Source organism: Pithys albifrons, chromosome 9 (genome assembly GCF_047495875.1).
Source record: "Pithys albifrons albifrons isolate INPA30051 chromosome 9, PitAlb_v1, whole genome shotgun sequence".
Lineage (NCBI taxonomy): Eukaryota > Metazoa > Chordata > Aves > Passeriformes > Thamnophilidae > Pithys > Pithys albifrons.
In genome coordinates this window covers 29,294,448-29,311,882 of record NC_092466.1, presented here as the reverse complement: position 1 = coordinate 29,311,882, position 17,435 = coordinate 29,294,448, and the positions used below count along the sequence as shown (strand labels likewise).

Here is a 17,435-nt window from a genome sequence, read left to right as displayed (position 1 = left end):
TCCCCAGGGCTGCCTTTGGGCCAGTGTGGGCTGGTTCCCCTTACCCCTGGCCCTGCCCAGGCCTCCTCAGCCCATTATGACACTGGGCATGAGTGCCTATGTTATAAATACAGGCTTTGCTGCTCAGAGAGAACAAAATCACAGCCAGCAGCATGGCATTCACGAGAAAAGCAGAGTCAAAAAACAAACATTCATTAAAGACTCAAATGTCAGCTTCAAACTTCCAAAGGGCTATTTATTTATTATTACTGAGGCAAGTGAAATCAAATTAATACAATTCTCCTAAACCCACAGAAAGACAGGACTATTACTCAAGCCTTCTTACAGTAAGGAATCTAACTTGTGTATTATTTAGTGCTTTGACCATTCTGGTTTTAAATATCCCAAAAATGGGCTTTCCAAAGATTTGGTATGGAAAATTGCACTCTCAGAATCTCTTTTTAACTGATAAGCAGCTCTTCTTTGCTTTTTCGTTTTCTCCTGTTTTCACTGAATCACATATTTCACAACACTTTTCTTTACCTACAGTTTCTATTCTCTGAATGTTCGCTGTCTTTCAGCTATTCGAGTATTTAACATAATTATGAGTGTTTTCTTCCCCAGTACATTTCATAACAACATGTTAACAATAATACAAGGCCTGGATTACCCTGTAATGCTCAAGTTTCTTTGCTGGAGGCATTGGCTTCACTCACTTAACATCTCAAGAATTTGGCACAGCTAACACCAACCATCGAGGGAAAGTCTAGTAGGAAACATTTGATAAAGAAAACTGAACATTAAGAGTCAGACAGGAGTACAAGAGCTAATGTTGGAATTGAAAACAGAGTATAAGATTATTATTTTATACCACCTCATTTCTAAATAAATATGGGTACAATTTAGGTTTCAGAGGCATTAACAAATGAAAAATGGAGGTACTAACCCTTCCTCCTAGTCACTGTTGTCTGTTCCCTGGGAGAGCACTGAACAAAAATTCAATGAAACCATTATGCAAATAGAGAAATGTACCAGTCAAAAGAGGCAGTGTGAGCAGAAGAGAAAAGCTCACTCCAGAGTGTCCCTGGGGTTCCAGCCTCCAGAGTGCTCACAAAATCCTCCATGGCCACAGCAAACCCACAGTGTTTGGGGTTTTTAACAAATTCTTCTGCTAACACACCTTATATAAAGCACATGCCATTGGGCTTCAGGGAGAGATTATGTCATGCAAGGGGCAGTAAAGTCAGTTCAAGAATACTTTACAGTCCTGTAGTACTCAAAAACAATTTTCCTGTGACCGAACATACCGAAAAAATTCCAAATTAAACTTCACTAAAGAGACATGTAAATATAGGTTTATAATGAAAGAAAAAGAAAAACGTGGCTCATTGATCCTTTATGGGAGAAAGGGACTGCTTTAATAGGACTTAATCAATATTTACTGCCCCCAGTAACACTTACAGCTGTGTAATAACAGAAGTGTAAACAGGTCAAATGAGAATAAGGCCATTTAGGTGGACAGCACTGCAAGATCAGGCCCTTAAGTTTAGGCAGCCAAACACATCTTCAAAAATAACTTCACTTGCAGTAGTTAAATTGCAGTGACTTCTGAAAAAAAAGATAGTTCAGAAATAAAAACACAGCTCTGTAGGAGCAACTGCTAAGAGATGCCTACAAAGATATCTGGTGGACACGTCCTTGAAGAATGAAATTTTTACATAAGGAGAAGAGTAGCTCTTTCAATGAATACTCTCCCACACTTTGCAACATCTTCTCTTCAAATATGTGAAAGCAAAGCCTGGAATAGTTCTTGAGCAGAGATGCTGGACCCTCAATCCTGTCAGGAATAACCTCATAAATTTTGTGACACAGTATGCTGGGGTTTTCTTTTTGCCTTTTTAATCTTACTATAAGTATTTTGGACCATGCTAAATAAATTCAGATACACTGTGACCCTGTAATACATTTTAATATATTTAGAATCTCACATAGATTGAACTCATTAACTGTATAAATAGTAAACATGGTAAAAAAAACCCCAAAATAATAGGAAATACATTTCTAAAGAGAAATCTTTCTTCAAAAACAAAAACCAGAAAAAAAACCCTGATTTTGAGCTTATGAACACATTGTGACTAGCCCAATGAAATAAAAAAACATCTTCATCAAAAATCAAGTTTGTAAAGAGCTGTAAAAACTAATATCTAAAGAGAAGGATTTTGGAAAGAATCAGGTTGTAGAGCAAAATTTCTTCCAACTGACTCTGTAAGAACATGCCTGAAATAATCTAAACAGTTTGATAGCAGTTATACCACTATACACCATTCAAATACTGAGCAGGGATACACACTAGGTCTGTCTAGGACTAACCAGGTTCAACTATAAATCCTGAAGTGCTTCAGTATTCTCTCTCCAGATGAGGCAGTACTGACAACACCGATGTCCCAAACCACAGGATAATCGTGGCCAGTGGAAGCCAGCAAGTTCTAAACTGTCTCCTTCCCATTTACAAAGAGACACAGACACAAAAAATCCTATATGAAGGCTAAGAAAGAGAGAAATGCAGCCTTCTGAAGTCAAATAAAATGACCAAGACAAGAAACTCTATAAAGCTTTTTCTCCAGCTGAAGCAGAAACCCAGCTGAGTATATTATATGTGCAAGAAATAAGGGCAAGAGCAAAATTTTGACAAGCGGGTTGATAGAATAAGATTGGATTTCCACAAAGCATTCAGAACAGATGAGTTTTTGGATGAGCTTGCAGAACAGCCTGATCTTTAAAAGCCTTGTCAGAATGCCAAACCAGGATGATCACCCACTGAAAAACAACTTTCCAGGATATGGTACTAAAGACATATAGAACAAAATTGTTGCAAAAGGATTTTCATTAAATTAGCCAGAACAAAGTTAATAATCCATGACATAAATGTTTCTTTCTTTACTAGCTTGTTAAAAATGCTAAACTCTCCCCTATAAAAATATTACAGCTAGAGGCTGACAGAGATTGGGTTCTTCTTCTTCAAAGTCATTAAATAAATAATTAACTGCCAATAGCTGGTAAATTACCTTGACAACAAACAATTACTAATATGAGACTGCCCAAGGGAGAATGAGCCAGGGATTTCCAAACTCTGGCCTTAATCAAACTTCTTCAAAGCAACACAAAGGCTTGGTGCTGGCAGCGCTCGCTGCCTCCGGTGGATTCATGCAGCCTGACATGGAGCTTGGAGCTACTGCAGCCTCTGGCAATAGGGGTAATTTAGTGATGTGCTTCTGTACAGCAAAAGGTCAAAACTATTTTTTAAGCAAGAAAAAAGGAAACAGAAAATTGGCAGTACCTGAATTACAGGACCATTAATAATATGTCATTCATACTCAGAAATTAATAGGAGCCGTATGTCCACGAGGTGTTACGTAAGATATTTTGGCAAAGCTTATGAAAAAAATGCAGCTGTGGAGCACTTCAGATATAACTGAACATGATAGAAGCCTCCTGTATTCAATAGGTAACACAAGATATACCGGGGTAGCCAATTTGAGAGTTCTCACATGTGCCCTTCATCTTTCATGCCAGTGTGACTGGACATGACTGTTCTGGAAGCACTTCCTAAAGGCAGTCAGTTTACCTCTGCACTTCCTTGTATCTTTCTTTTTTTCTAGGTTCATAGAGAAGGAGCTAATGGGCAAAGCATAACATCACCATATTGTCTTGGCAAAATGCCAACTGTCCAACTCAGAGAGAAAGGATCCCCCTCAACCAAGGGAAAAGGAGGGAGAGGAGGGGGAAAATCCCTAAAACTCAAAGGATCAAGCTTCTTATATTACACAAAAGAAAGACAATTAAAACCAGAATATGATATAATACATATATATATATATATATATACACACAAACGTGAGGAAAAAAACAAACTACCAACAATAGCTACCAAGTCCCTATGCAAATAATACAGATTCCAACCTCCTAAACCCCACAAAACCTCCCAAAAACTCTTCCAGAGAAAACTCCCAGCAAGAGAGGAGAAAAATTAACAAGAAAATGTTCACCTCCCTGGATAACACAGCGCAGATGGCAGCAAGGCCTAATCTCGGTAGGACAGGGCAGTGCATCTTCCTGGCACTAAGGCAAAACCCAAAAGAGACAGATGCTCCACCTCCCTCTCTTTTTATACTTCTTGACACTTCTTGATGATGTCAAATGATATGAAATACCTTTTTGGCTGCTTAAATCAGGTGATGCTTGTCCCTTCTAATCTATGTCACATCCTTAGGGTCTGCTGAGTTGAGGCCTAGCTAAGGCCTAGCTGAAACAAAAGCCAAAACTGCCACACATATCATCCCCTTAAAGACAGTTTCTAAGGTGGTATTACATTTCCAAAAGACACAAACAGAAGGTTTTGCTTCTCAAAACCCACATTTTGGAATCAGCAGGAAGAGGGTCCCTTTCAAAGGGTCTCTATCAAAGGAATTCAGTAATAGGACATGAAGCTGTTACTGCTATCAAATCAGCTCCTGTTTTACCAAACAAGAACTTGCTCAGACACCTGTCAGAGCCCTTCAAATGAGTCTCCAAATTAGATTATGCACAAACCAGCACAGGCAGCAATAGTCAAAATCCTGTTGTAATGGAAGATTGTTTCCCAATGAGTGATTTGTTGGTGCAGCATAGATAGTTTTTTCATCATACTGGAAATTGCTTTGATCTGAAATGCGCAGCTCTTGTTCTCATTACAGTATACCTCAGAGTTACTAACAAAGATCAAAAACGTCTTTTCTTTCTGAGCCAAGATAGGCATAGGCTTTGGCCTGTGCAGAGAGAACACACCAGTGCTCAGAAGTACAGGATGTGCAACTGGCATTTCCCAAACTTTGCCATGGCTGAGACTGAACCTGAGCCAGAAGAGGTTCTCTTCAAGGAGGAAACCTCCATATAATTCTTGTAAAGGATTTCAGTCTCTGCAGCTGCAAATTTTTAGTAGGACACAAATAAGTAAAATGAACATCCCTATCCATGTTCCTTGGGAAATCTTGACCCACTTCCCTTCCCGACAATCTCCCGTCTCTCCTGGTTTTCTATAAGCCCCACACCTTGCTCTTCACAGTCTTTTTCAAGCCAGGATATGAGTTCTCTCTTTAAGGACCTCTCACTCCCCACCACCTTCCTGACCAGGCTGCAGCAGCCCAGAGTGCCAACAGCTCCCTCCCCACAGCCAAAACAAGCCCCTTTAGACTCTACCACACAATACCCACAACTCACTGACCCTTAGGCTCAACCACTGTGTCCTCATTAGATTCCTCTCAGCTTAAGACTAACTTTTCAATGAAGTTTATAGTTTTATCCAACACCTTCAACAGTGACACAAATGAGATTCTTAACTGTGTCTCAAGTAAACCAAAGCACATGGAGCCCATTGAAAGTCCAAGGCCAGCCCTTCTAAATTATTGTACTATCCTTGGAAATATCACTTGAAATTTTATTTATATTATGGCAAGAAAAATTCTGATATCTGGGATAAATTGCGAAGGAATCTCAAGATGTTGCTTACACCAGACTCAAATCTGTTACCAAAATCTGGAACTTGAACTAGTAGTGCATATTTCACATGCTCAGTCAGTTATCAGCTGCTGGAGACTTCTGAGACTATTGAAATGGGACAGATTGAATACATCAGCTGGACTCAGTCCATTTAACTAAATCAGAAATACTCCACAGCTCAATACCTATCAGAGTTCTGTTATCCTCACAGATTAACTCTTTCTCAACAGATGTCTAATAAGTATAAATACAACAAGCAGGGCAGTAATACCACAAGACTATCATGGCACAATATTTTTCAAATAGAAAAAGATTCTTAATGGAATGAAATATTCAAAATCAGCTCTGAGTTAGTGCAACCACCTGCTGGTATTTCATGAGCATAACATCACACCTAAAACAGTCCTTAGAAATAAAATAAACAGTTAAGTCCAAAAAAGTGGACCAAAGTTTACATCCTCAAACTTATCTGTATTCATAGTATTCTTCCTCTGAGTTAATAGAGTCACAAAATCTACCCTATGTCAGACTCCTGAGCCAGATTCTCCTGCTGGGGACAGCTACTGACCTGCAGCATTTGGAGGTAGCCTTCCTGGGGGTCGCACAGCAGCGAGGATATTCGGTGATTGTTCCTCATGCATCTCTGGTTGTTGTCCCTTGAGAGAGGGAAAATTTGCCGGATCACTGTCATCCTCCCCAGAGCACTATGTACCAACTCTAATATTTCATTATCAGTGATTTCCTGTGAATGGAGACACAGTCTTTTAAAAACATGTATTTGTTCAGACACTTTATACACTCCTTTCATTACTGGATAAATGTTTAAAAAAGACAACAGTAGAAAAACAAACATACTTAGTCTAGGCCAAATGCTATTATTTTTGGTTTAATAACAATAATGCTATTTTTTTACACATCATCTGAAACAAAAGCGAACAGCCTAAAAAAGTGCCATCTATATTGCAATACTAAAATTCTGCATATATAGTTCTTCATAGAAAAGCACCAAGATAGTCTTGACAGGTTTCTAAATAGGAAAAAAAAAAACAAGAGCCTTGAAACCAAATTTATATAGAAAGAATTTTTGTTTAACAGACTTCAACCTCACTATATCTTCAAGACAAAATAACAATTGAAAAACGTAACAGTCTTCAGGAAATATGGCCCTTACACCATGAACAACATTACAAGTAAGCACTTTTCCCATAAAAACAGTAGATCATTTCCACAGACTAATCTTGATAATGACTCAAGGAAGTCTTTTGAGGTTATCTGTACTAGGAAAAAAAAAAAGAAGAAACTTCATGGAAAGGTTTGAAACATTTAGGAACACCAGTTTCTGACACAGAATAATTTGGGACAAGATATAAGGAGATCTCAAGGACAGGCCGCTCTTCTTTTCCCGGGTTTGCACTTTCTAAAGCTTCTTTGCAGACCTTCCCATGCACCAACCTCTTAATCGATGCTGGGACAGAGCCTGCATCTACCTGCTTTGGAATGTGACTGAAGCCAACTCAACTATATGTTTTACATACTCTGTATTTAAAGAAAGATACAAACCCAAACCCTCTTTTCTTTTCTTTTTTTTACCCTAGGAAAAACAAATCGAAAATCACAGGCTCAGCAGATCCTGAAATCATAGCAAAGGTGCGGCTTGTGATGTTTTCTTCCTGGCAGGAGTTTAGCATGAGCACATCACGAGGAAACACAGGCAGTGGCATTGCCATATGCACTTATCCCCCAGACACCCTCTTTACATCCCAACTGCTCGCTACAGCCACCAGCAGCACCTGGAGGTCACACCAGCCCATCTCTAGCAGGGATGGGTAGTCCCAGCTGCACAACCTGCACAGGGCTGTCTCAAACCCTTGAAGGGCAGGGGGACTGCAAATGATTCTCGTGGCAGTATTTCCTCAGTCAACAGGGCCCACAACTTGTGATGTGTCATTATCAGAAGGGAACCTGGCCCTGGGCATCTTACATTCAAGAAAAAAATTGTTTTGTTTTCTTGCCATTTTCTCTGTCAAGCTGTGACTGAAATGACCATGGGGTTATTATAATTACTTGTTATGGTTGACTAGTACTGTAGCTTTGGCTCAGGTTAGTCTGAGTTCTTTGCCAATTTCCCATCATTTCTTAGGAATATGAATTTTTAACTGCAGAAGGTGAAATTCTTTGCATTAACGACAGACCGACTGGTGTGGCATGAAAACAGTAAATCGGAAAATAAATCTGTTCTTATAAAAGAAAAAATGTTGAAGCTTCATAGAAAATGCTGGGCAGCACGTGTAGCCTTGCAGTGAGATACTGAGGCAGACCCACAAACTCTATGGATTCCTCCAGGCTGCTGCCTTGGATTTCTCTTCTGTGGGGCTGGGGGTGTTAGAACCACCCACTGTGGCTAAGCTACAGTCTGAGGGAGAGGCAATTTTACAGCAGAGCTTTAACTCATAACCTCCTAGGCTGCAGCCCTTGGCAGGAACACTCAGGCTGAGGGGCTGGAAACAGAAAAAGAATCACAAATCATCCAAACCTTCAGTTCAGATCACACCACACACATTTTGTGTCCTCTCCAAATGATACACAGCCTTTCAAAGATGTCTCATAACCTGTGAAAAAATGTGTCAAAATGCTTCACCTGAGACTTTTAAGCCTATCTGTAGCAGATCAGAACTGCTTCCTCCATGGGATTTTCAGAAGAAAGGTAGTAAAAGAAATCAGCTATGATAGGCACATTAAACCAGCTTCTTCCCACTTGCTATAGGCACCCAGTGAGTCTTGAATGTAAAAGCCATGTTTCTATACAGCCAAAGGAAAATGGGAGCCTCTGGAGGGAATTTCAGAATGTAAATGTGGCTAAATCTGACCCTGAAAGTGCCACCTTTTTCTGTGCAACCACCTGACAGCAGCTAAATCCTTCAATGCCTCAGTTCAGGACATATTGCCAAGGGGAACAAAGCTCCTGGTTTTTTTTTTTCAGGGGATGGATATTTATATCGGCAAATGATCCATTCCTTTTAGAAATTGGGTTCCTTTTTAGAAATGTAAAAGCACAGGGGAAAAACGGTGCTGTTGAAAGTACTGGGAACAAAAGGTCTATATGTCTGCATTTTTGAACTGGTGCTCTAAACACTGACGGTAACTATGGGCCTTTCCAAGCCAGTTCCCAGGGTGGTACAGCCACAGGCAGCATTCCAGGGCACCTGAGCAGGTCTAGGAGCAGGAAAGCATGGCCAGGTGCTTGATGCAGAGAAGAGCAGGTCACAGCCATCCCAGGCCTGGCTGTGGATTCCCACAAGGGGAAACGAGCACCCCTTTCTCTTGCCTTGCACAGAAAAGCCCTGCAAACTTGTTTCCAGGAAACTTAAGAGTCCTGGTTTAGGAGCACATGAGACCTTAAAGGTCACATGCAGAAAGGCCACCTGTGTTCCAAATGAGATAAATTGGGGGGGGGGGGGGGGGGGGGGGGGAATAATTAAATAAAAGCAAGCCAAAATAGGAAAAAGAAATACATGTGAAGTTCATTCTTACTTTTACACCCAACAGAATAACAACATATATCCAAAAGGTACTTCTAAGACTCAGAGTCACAACGGAAAACAGATTTCACACTGGTCTTACAATTAAAGTCTATTCATCTACTTGTTTGTTTAAAAAGTAATATGTTTTCTTCCTGCACATGATACAAAAAATTTCTTTACACTGTGAGCAAATTATTTAATTTGGCCCTAGAGGGTTTTTCCCCCCCAAATAAATGCATCCCAAATTTCCAATTTTGTTCTTGGATCATTACCCAGTACACAGTAGATTACCATTTATTCCAAGTAGAGTTTATCAGCTGGTTGGGCTCAGCAAGAACTCCTTGAAAAAATCTGATATCAAATGCCTACTTTTTGGCTTTCATGATCTCATCACTTCGCTCCTGCATTACAGGGTAAAGTTTTACTTTATGGTGGGTTCTGCTTGTTTCAGGGACATGTTTTGTTCCAGGTTAAAGAGCCCAACCTCTTATTGCACCTGTAACAGTAGTTTGCCCTAAAGCTTTTAAATACTGAATTTCTTGAATGAAGGTGAAGGGACAACACTTTACCTGGGGACAAAAGATGTTCTCATATCTTTCTTATCCTCATTTTTTCCTTTAGTAAGGGAAAGACTCTGGCTGTTCCCAATATAGCAGAGAGCACTTAAATATTCTGGTAGTCAGACTGACTATTCACCCAGGCTAACAGTAGTTCTCACCACCTGACTCAATGCTTAAAAGGTATTCCTTTATACACTGTATTTTTGTTCATGCTGTGTAATAATGGCAAATTTTTCTGGCATTATCTATTTATTTGCACATAAGTATTGGTTATTTGGGAAATTAATTCATTTATTTATTTATCTACACACAAAGAAGTTCAGTTAGTGTGCAATATCTAGTCCTATTGCTCAGGGGAATATTTAAATCCGCTCTAGTTGTGCTCAACTATCATAACACAAATCGCAAAATGAGACAATTATGTTTCACATTACAGTCTCTATTTTCCTAGAGGTAATGACAGAAAATTATAAATTTTAATGACATTAATAATTTAAAGAACCAAAGTATATTTCCAGAAAGCATATCCTTGAGAAAACTGGAGGATTAAACTGAATGGCAATGAGGACAGGAATGCTCGTTGAGACAAGGTACAGATTTATACATTGATTTATTTCAATATCAGTATCAATACTGTTTGTTGGGTTATTCTAACTCCCCTCAATGCACTATTTACTATTTACAAGGGACACTTGTTGAAAATCCAGAAAACATCATTCAATTAGTTATTTTTTTTTAGAATGTTCACCACAGCTTACCCTGCACATAGATTTATCCAACTTTGACATTATTCTGGCTTCTCTGCATCCCACATGAACAGACACACACAGACGCATCCATAAAGATGAATCCTTTAAGGAAAGGGCACATCCATTTTTCATAGCACAGAAAGCATTGTAATACAAGTCTGCATGACCACCTGGCCAACTCCCATCCTCATTGTCCTCCCACACATCCAACATTACCTCACTTCTCTTCTTTTTACCCAAAGCTCCTAAAAATCTCTACAGGGATGTATTTATAATTTAATTGAATTAGCTCTATTTCTAGATATAAGGGTTCTGCACTGGGTGTCCAGATGTCTTTCTCAGATCATAGCAGAAAATTAACAGAAAATTATTACATACTCAAAAGTCATTCTCTCAGGGAAAAAGTAAAAAAGAAAATAGCATAGTTAGTAAAAGCTGGACAAAACAACTAATAATTATTTTAGAGGAGAATTCACTGATAAACAACTCATCAAAACTTTTCTATAACTTCGCTCCTAGCTGACAAAGACACTTTTCAGGTCAAATATAAACCCTAATTTCTTTGTGCAGGATGCACATATACATGCAGTACAGTTTCATGTATTTGTATATCTTTCAAACACATATAAGTAAAAAAGAAAAGTCAAAACCACATGGATTGTTTAATGAAAATAAGTAAGATATAAATTGTACAGTTTAAAAGATAGTGGACAAAAGGAGAGAAATAAGATTTCCTTAAAGTAACAGAGTACCTGGAATACAATGGGAATAAATTTCAATAGTAAATTACTAAATTTTGCACTGAATTGTGTTATTTTCTAAATCTTAAGAAATTTTCACAGTGTGTTGCTTGTATGTCTATTCAACTTTTTTTACTTTTTTACCCTGTTCATTTTTGTATTAAATGTCTTAGAATGCTTGCCCTGCATGCATTAACAAATGATCATTAAAAAGTCTGGGTTTTTTCAAGCAAAAGTAAGACATGGGGAAGTGTTACAGATTTACTAAGTTCTGGTTATCAAAGTGAACATAAATATCATTACACAGATTGATGCTTCAAAGTGAAACAAAAAAAAATAATCTTAGGCACTTCCACTTGAAGAGGAATACTAAGAAAAAATTCCAGTCTATCAGACAGTCCTGGCTCTACCCTAGTAAAAATTAGGCCATAACAATTTCCAGAAGCAAATTTGCACAGGATCTTACTGCTCATTACCCAAAATACATATAAAAGAGAAATTTCAAGAAAAAAATTAAAAAACGACAAAAAATCCCAACAAAATATCGAAGCAAAAGTGAAGAACAAACACTGTATTCATAAGGGATTTTTCTTCCAAAGTCAGTTCCCCCAATGTTGCTCTACAAGCCATGTGCTAGGAAAACTCTGCTCATCATTCATTATCTAACACCTTCCTACATGCTACCCCTGGGGAAAAAAGTAGCTTGCTGAGATAGACTTTATCTGATAATTACTATTCTATTTTCTGCTCATTTCTTTCAACTTTTAAAAAAATATTTAATAGAGGAAAATAATAAAGAAGTGCCCAGATGACAGCTGAGAAGCACCAGATTCTCAGATCAAGAGGATGGGACACACTGGTCATGTCTGATGTGGTAAAAGGAAAGAAAACAAATATTGGCAGAAGCAATAAAGCTGCAGGAGAGAAATGGAAAGTAAGAAGTATGTCATGTCAGGGAAGAGATGATGGGATATTTTCTTGTCCTGCATATAGCAAACTGCCTCCTACAGACAGTGAAACAGTGGTGAAGAGAGACCTATGGAAACAGCAGAAATAAGAGAATTGAGCTTGAGCCCAGAGAAGCATGAACAGAAACCTGCTTTGAGAAAATGTCCTGAAAGGAGGAAGGAAGAAGCATCAATAGCCGTTTTTCTGCACCATGTTCTGACTCATCATTTAGGCTGAGTTAGGGAAAGCTTGATCAGTCAGCTGAAGAGATACAAATTGAACTGCTAGCAACAAAACCAGTATCCTTTGAACAGTGTACTCTACCCAAAAAGGAAGAATAAGGTCAACTGCCATCTAAAATTTCTGATTTGCATTCCAGTGATGAGGACAATATCATCTCACCATGGCCCAGATTTTCCCAAGTCCCTTAGCACTCTAACTTTCTGTCTAAGGCTTCTCACCACTGAATAAACATGTACTTTTCTTATGTTTTCAAATCTTTTTATTACTTTTCCTGCAAAAAAAAATCGCAAGAACTTTTCTTTCTACTTCACTTCTCCCTTCTTTCTCAACTCTGAGGGCTTTTCTGACAAGTATCATCATAACTGGGATGAATTTAATCAAATACCTTACAGATGCAATGGCTATAGTAGTTTCTCTGTGCTTACTGACTTCAACTTTTCCACATCAGGATCTTTTCTGTCAATTTAAAAGAGAAAATATTCAAAAGCATCCTTTTCTGGGTGTTAATGCAAGCTTAGTTTATTTTTCAATTAAAGCTTTTAATAATTTCAGTTTTCTTCTAACTACTGAATACTTTCCTTTCCTATGAATTCTGAATCTGCATAGTACTCCATTTCTACAGCCTTGTGATAGCTGTTTCAGATTTCTTACTGAAAACAGATCTTCACCAATGACAAACGGGTCTCTGACTTTTTTTTTTTAAACTGTATTTATGGTTAGCACTGTAAAAGCTATTGATGATTTTTTAAAAGCCCTAGTTATTAAGCTCAGGTTAGTACAAGAAGATCAGCTGGTTTACCACATTCAATCTATAAACAAGAAACAACTTTGAATTTGCAAGGGCCATTACAAATACAACTTACCTTTCTGCAATGCACCCCACAATTTTCGCAGTGTAGACCATTTGGTTGATTTTTGTTTGCTTGCTTTTAAATGGGACAAACGACAGTACAAGTTTTTCTAAGTGACAAAGAAATGAGCCCCTATTCAGCCTTAGAGTCAAGTTATTCTGTACAGCATTAAACTGTCTGCTAAACTGCAAGATTCAGAAACACAGTCAACCCACGGGGCTTGATACATAGCCTACAATGAGGACTTCTTTACTCCAAAGTACATTCCTTTCTAGAGAGTACCTGATCATTTAGACAGCAAGGAACTAATGTAAAGAAATTTCTACTAGTTCTCCCCTCTATTGCCTTGGTTCAGGTTTGAGAATTTAGAAGGGAATATTAATTGAATTTCAGCATTTGTTAATCCATATGGCACAGAACACGGCGATTTTAAGACTAAAAAAGAAGCTATTTTGTGTTAGTAACAAAAACTCCTTTGTATCTGATTTGTGTGGATTGATCTGAATCAGTCAAGTAGAAGCTCTAATCTTCAGTTTTCAGACTTATTTTTTACACCTTACAATTAAAACTGTTTTTTAAAGCACTGAAAGTGCTAGCAATCCATTACTAGGCATTCTTCTATCAAAACTACCTACAGTTGCAATATAATTTCCCATTACAAATGACTGGTATCAAGACATATGATGCTAGGTTCATCCCTGGCTAAGTCAAATCACTGAGGCAGCCCCAAGGGTGGATTTGGCTGACAGAATCTAATCAAACACAATCGTTCCAGCTTACTCAGTAGTAGACAAAGAAGGATGGAGTCCATGAGGACTGGAAATCAAATATGAGTCACAGTTCCCATACACTTATGTTTGCCACCAAAAGTATTGAATAAGTGATTCGATAAGAAGTATATGCTGTGACTTTTTGTATAAACTGTCACTGTCATAAACCATATTGAAAAAAAAGATATGTGAAAAGACCTAGAACAGAAGGTGCAGATCAGAAAATACCCAGTGGCATTCAAAACACAGTTGTATTTGTCCTTCCATACTGACATGTGAAACTATTTAGCAGACTTACATAATGTGAGTAGGATGTTGAAAAACAAAGAATAAAAAACAATAGCAGAACTAGGTGTGAAGAGACAGATGATGAGAGATGAAAGAAGGTAACCAAGGAACTTTTTCCTATACACTATCGTATTTATATCATAAACCATTTTCCAATACTATATCCCATTTTTACAGCAGAAGACTAAATTGCATTTCCTTTATTTGTCTAAAGTGAACATTTGATCAGATTTTTGTTTTGTTTGTACTGCTATATCCTTGCTCCATCTTATGAGTTTCACAGGAATCAACCCTAAATTTTTCAGCCTTTCCATATGGGTCATATTCTACCAAGTTTTCATCATAGTACGTGCTTTCCTCTGGATTTTCAGTATTGTTCTGCATTCTCTTGCTTTATTTTGAAGTGTCTTACCCAAAACTGTCAGCATTGTTCCAACAAGGCCAGAGTAAAATAACTGCCTTCCTTATCTTACAGAAGATGTTTTTAGTAATCTCACAACTACATTTGCTTGCTTAGCGAGACCACAACAGCATCGATTGCCATTCTGGTTTTTATCCACAATGATTCTAAGCTGCTCCTGCAGATGGTCACCAGCTATACCTCATTTTGTAGCCATAGAAAAAATACTCAGCACTTCTCTATATTGACTCTCATCTGGTGCATTGCCTCAGATTTATCTAAATAAACTGGATCTACTACAATATATTTTAATAATCTGGTTATAATTAATAGTTTCTATAAAGTCGACATCAAGGAATGCAGTAAAAAACATTAAAATCTCATTTTCCCAACAAGTAATTGGCTTATACCTTCCTTTATCTTCTGTTATGTCTAAAGTTTTTCTGGTTGCTTTTTATGATACCTGGTATGAGTCATTTTGCACCACAACCTCATTTTACAATCACTTACTTCTTTACACCTTTACACTCCTCCCTAGCTCTTTTTCTTTTCAACACTTTTTCTTCATCTAGGATTTCAAGTTCTCTAAAGTTAACCCATTGGAAGCACAATACCTTGTTATGCCTTCACCTTCACAGAATTCCTCAGTTCTTTTGCCATCCTTTACATTTTGTATTATTTTTCCAAAAGGGCTACTAGTTTCCTAAAGTTGTGAAGTTGGACAAATCTTTATTGATGTCCATTATCTCTATTGTCCTTTCCTCAACCCTTGCCCTTCTCCAAACAGTGATGATCACTTTCCCACCAATTATCTTCAGGCTTCGTCAGCCCATTCTTCCTTAGCCATAATAAGATACAGGCACAACACTAGATATGGTTTAACAGATCTTCCATAGGGTACAAACTGGTAGTTACTGGCAACTCCCACCACAGCCAGGTAATAAAATGTTTTGGATTTTTCTGGAGACACAGCTAAGCATGTCATTGCTACAACGAGTTGTCTTTTTGAAAGGATTTACACAGAAATCACAAGTATTCTTGCTTTTAAAAAGCTACTGGACATATTTAACCCAGAATTCAGGTAGAATTGCTTCCTAAACGAATATAAGGGATGATTTAGTATTTCCAGATGAATAAAAATAAGAGTGCAGATAATGAAATATAAATCTAAAAGTGGGTGGGTAGCTAGAAAAACATTTTTTTCCTCCTCTGATCTCCAGTACTTTTGACAGTTCTGCAATTTTGATAACATAACAGTCTGAAATCGGAAAAGTAGACACACGTAAGAATATATATTTTTAAAGCAGTAAAGTTTTTTATGACTTGGCTTCAGAGGACATATGAGGACATGATATTGCCTGCAATGACCTATCCCTATGTATTCACTTATCCTAGAAAACTTGCCATGTAATGTTTCACCCTTCCAACCCCATACAGTAAATTCAACTCCCAATTCACTGAGTTGCCTGACTCCTTCTGCACCAGCAATGGTATCCAAACTGAAGTATCCAGCACACAGACCTGGGTTATTGAAAACTAACCAACAGGATTCTGACACTACAGCTCTGTAATTTGGTAACAACTCTCATATTCCACATTTGTCCATTTGCTGTATAATCAGCTTACCAGCCAGACAGATTTAAGTTAGTTCATCCCAAGCTTGGTGGTGTTACTCACCTAACAAAATTTAAGTGATAAAATAAGTTCTGACTGCAAAACGTAAGTCCTATCTGATTGTATGAGAAGGTGCACAAGGAACAAAAATGACAAATGCTTATTAGATTGTCAGTACACAGAGTAAAGCAGATTTAAGTAAGAGAATAATGATATCTCTCATTGAAATAATACCATGCTATGGATTCATTCTTACTACAGCAAAGTCCATGTTTCAGATCCTGACTTGATGAGAGGTGGAAGACAGGGCACATAAAAGGTGTTCCAGATCAGTAGACCTCAGCAGCCTAAGCTGTACAAAGCCCTGAAATTCTTTGTCAAGTGAGAAAAGCCTAAAGAGACTGTTTATAATCCAATGCTTGTCATACAAGGAACCTCAATGGGAAAAAATGTCATTGTGTCCTTTTCCAGCTACTGCCCCTTTGGGTCAGTCAGCCCTACCTCTCTCTCCTTGCAGGGGATCATTAGGTCACACAGAACACAGGGTGAACAGGAAAGTCTAGGATTTTCAGTCTGCCTGGGAGAAAAAATGTCTTGAGTTTTTGTTTCATTTACATAATGGACTGCTACTGTTGTGGAATTACATCAAAAAGAGCTGATTTGACTGTGGGGAATTAAAAGTTAATTCCATTCTGCAAATCACAGCAACAATCGGCATTATATTTTCCATCAAGTGCTCATGCAGTTCTCACTCCTACCAGCTGGGCACTTTTACATGGAAAGCATGATCAGTCTGTCTTCTTGATTGCATGGGGGTGTGTACACTGAAATAAGAAGCAAGCCCTAAGGAAAGTCCATCCTTCTATAGACACATCCATGTGGATGCTTGATGGGCCGCCTTCTCCCCATAGCTTTAAGTAATAAAACAATATTCTGTTAAAGAGAGGATAGTCAAGATATTTTCTGCTCTTTTTACCTGCAAAGAATTTTCCAAAGTCTCATGAGTCTAAAAAGCTTCTGTAATTAGCTGTTCGAATTTAATTTCATTTTACGACATTGATAATTACGAGCACTAATATTTTTTCACTAGAAAGTTATACTTTAGATTTACACAATGCTATCATAGCTTCCCTACCCAGGCTTTAGCCATAAAAGGGAAGGAATATAAGCTCCCAGAAGAGAGGAAGAATTGACACCCCATGTGATGTGTTTGCCCATGTGTGTGCATGCACATGTT

The 17,435-nt window shown here is 38.0% G+C and overlaps 1 protein-coding gene across 2 annotated transcripts in view; it reads right to left on the bottom strand.

Annotated features, from left to right (window-relative positions):
- The window catches only part of GRID1 (glutamate ionotropic receptor delta type subunit 1), a 492,238-nt gene that overhangs the window by 96,427 nt on the left and 378,376 nt on the right, over nucleotides 1–17,435 (bottom strand). For both annotated transcript variants that reach the window (XM_071563483.1, XM_071563482.1), the window contains exon 6: nucleotides 6,083–6,256. In XM_071563483.1, the coding sequence (XP_071419584.1) occupies nucleotides 6,083–6,256 (174 nt within the window). The remainder of the gene's footprint in view (nucleotides 1–6,082; nucleotides 6,257–17,435) is intronic.